Source organism: Alligator sinensis, unplaced genomic scaffold (assembly GCF_000455745.1).
Source record: "Alligator sinensis unplaced genomic scaffold, ASM45574v1 scaffold1446_1, whole genome shotgun sequence".
NCBI classification, from domain to species: Eukaryota; Metazoa; Chordata; order Crocodylia; family Alligatoridae; genus Alligator; species Alligator sinensis.
Genome location: NW_005843681.1, coordinates 36,933 through 39,106, shown reverse-complemented (window position 1 = coordinate 39,106; position 2,174 = coordinate 36,933). Strand labels below are relative to the sequence as shown.

At 54.4% G+C, this 2,174-nt stretch overlaps 1 protein-coding gene across 1 annotated transcript in view; it reads left to right on the top strand.

Moving 5' to 3' along the window:
• The first annotated feature begins 1,493 nt into the window (after positions 1 to 1,493).
• The window catches only part of HAUS5 (HAUS augmin like complex subunit 5), a 7,835-nt gene continuing 7,154 nt past the window's right edge, over positions 1,494 to 2,174 (top strand). The window contains exons 1-2 of the mRNA XM_025195652.1: positions 1,494 to 1,515; positions 2,068 to 2,170. Coding sequence (XP_025051437.1) covers positions 1,494 to 1,515; positions 2,068 to 2,170 — 125 coding nt within the window. The remainder of the gene's footprint in view (positions 1,516 to 2,067; positions 2,171 to 2,174) is intronic.

The following is a 2,174-nucleotide window of genomic DNA, read 5'->3' as shown; positions in this document are numbered from 1 at the left end:
AGGGTGCCTACATGATGTTGTACTGATAGCTTGTCGAAGGCATACATGCAATAATATTATGTCTGTCAAATCACAGCTGTTTGGGCCATAGCTATTAGACAATAAACTTGCCCAAACCTTTGCCAGTTCTTTAAGACAAGATTGGTGTTCGGATCTCCTGGTTATGACTTTTTGACAGAACCACAGCTGCAGAGAATTCAGCGCTGAAAACATATCGATAACACTCAGTGAGGATGGCAACGCCAACACCAAGTACTAGAGCAGTACTTCTGGTGCTACATCATTTTCCAGTGAGGCAACTGCCTCCCAATATTAGTGCTCTAGTGAGTCATAGAATCATAGGGCATGTCTACATGTGCATTAATGCATTTTTCCTAATGTGCATTAAATTTAGTACCTCCAATATGAGGTAATAAATGCACATTAGGCTGCACTAATGTGTCGTAGTGCAAGCGCATGCTTTTTAGGTGACAATGTGAAGTAGCCTATTCTACCATGCATTAGCAAACGAGCATGATTTTTTATGTGCTGCTTTAATGTGCAGTAGAATAAGCTAGTGCACATTAAAGCACACGTGTATACACAACCCTAGAGAAGTAAGACTGGAAGGGACCTCCAAAGGCCATCTAGTCCACCCTGCTTCCCTGAGGCAGGATCAGCCCTATCCAAACCATCCCAGACAACCATAATTTCAACTACATAAAACAACCCGTAATCCTGATACACCATAGACCTGACATCCTAACCTGCCACAGGTAAAGCAGGGGAAACACAGCAGCCAATGTCCTTCCATGAAACGTTGCGAGTATATATTGAAGGGGTCCAAGGAAGTTGGCCACCCCTACACCGTCCCCCACCCCTGCCTCCATAGGAAGACAAAAACCCCACAGTCCATACTGATTTGACCATGGGGTAAAATTATTTCCTCACCCCAAATATGGGAATTGGTCTGATCCTGAGCAGAGGAGCAAGACCCACTAGCCAGGAACCTCCAGCTTTGCTCCTACTGTGGAGAGTTCAGGCTCTTGACGCTTGACAGGACCGAAATGGTCCCTTAGGCCTACCCGTCTTGGAATAAGTGGGCTAGGGTGCATTCATGGTGTTAGCATCCACCGCAGCTACGTTACTGTGGAACCTGCTTTCTACAGAGAAAAGGGTCTGATGTAGCTTGTTTTTCTGCAAGAGTCGGATGATAAAGGGTTGTTACGGATAAAAGGGTTTGTTACAGTGCATTCCACCCATATGGGAGACTGGTGCCTCCTAGCTCTGCGGGGGGCACCAGTGGCCAATTGCTGATGGGGCGGGGGGGGGGCATCCCCCAGCAGCCGATTGCCAACCTGGAAGTGCCCGTGGCAAACCGGACGTGCCGCCAGCGCTCCCTAATCTGCAGCTGGTGAGGGCCAATTTCGGGGGGGGGGGGCATGTGCCCCCCTGTGCCCTCCCTACGCATTGCCTATGCGCGCAACCTGAGGTCTGCAGGTCCCAGGGGGCGGATGCCGTCGCAGGTGGCAGCAGGTCACAGCCAGGAGGCAGTCCCCACTGCCAGACTGCTGCAGTGGGTAGAGGGTGCAGGGCACGCTGGGCTCGGGCTGCTGCGGCAGCTCAGCTGGCACAAGGGGCTGGTGTCCCCAGATACAGGGCTGAAGATCCGGGAAGAGCTGGGCAGGGTCCGTTTGCTCCGCGTGGCACAATTTGCCCCAGACCAAAGTGCATGTTTGGCACAAATCTGGCATAAATTTTCGGCCCTGCTATTTGAGCTGCTGGACGTACGCATTGGCGATGCGTAGCGGCGCACGCGCCCCCCCGGAGATTGGCGGTGCCCCTGCCGACTGCTGCCGCTGTTGCAGGCGTCTCAGAGCCGGCTGGTTGCGGACGGGAGAGCAACACTCAGGCATCCCCTAGGGCAAGGGAAAGGGGCGGCGGAGGGAATGCTTCCTTGTGCGGGTGGGAGTATTTCTGGCCCTTCAGGCGTGCAGCAACCCGCTAGGACACTTTTCTGCTTTTTCCTCAACAACTTGGCTAGCGCCGTCCCTTGTCGCTGCGCTCCCCCCCCCTTCGTGGTGCCAGGCGCCGTCTGCCCCCGTCAGCGCTGGGACAGGACGCGCTTCCCGGGGCCCATCGCCGACACGCCGACGTCGCGCCAGCGGATCCGAACCGGGGTGGCCCGCAGGCCC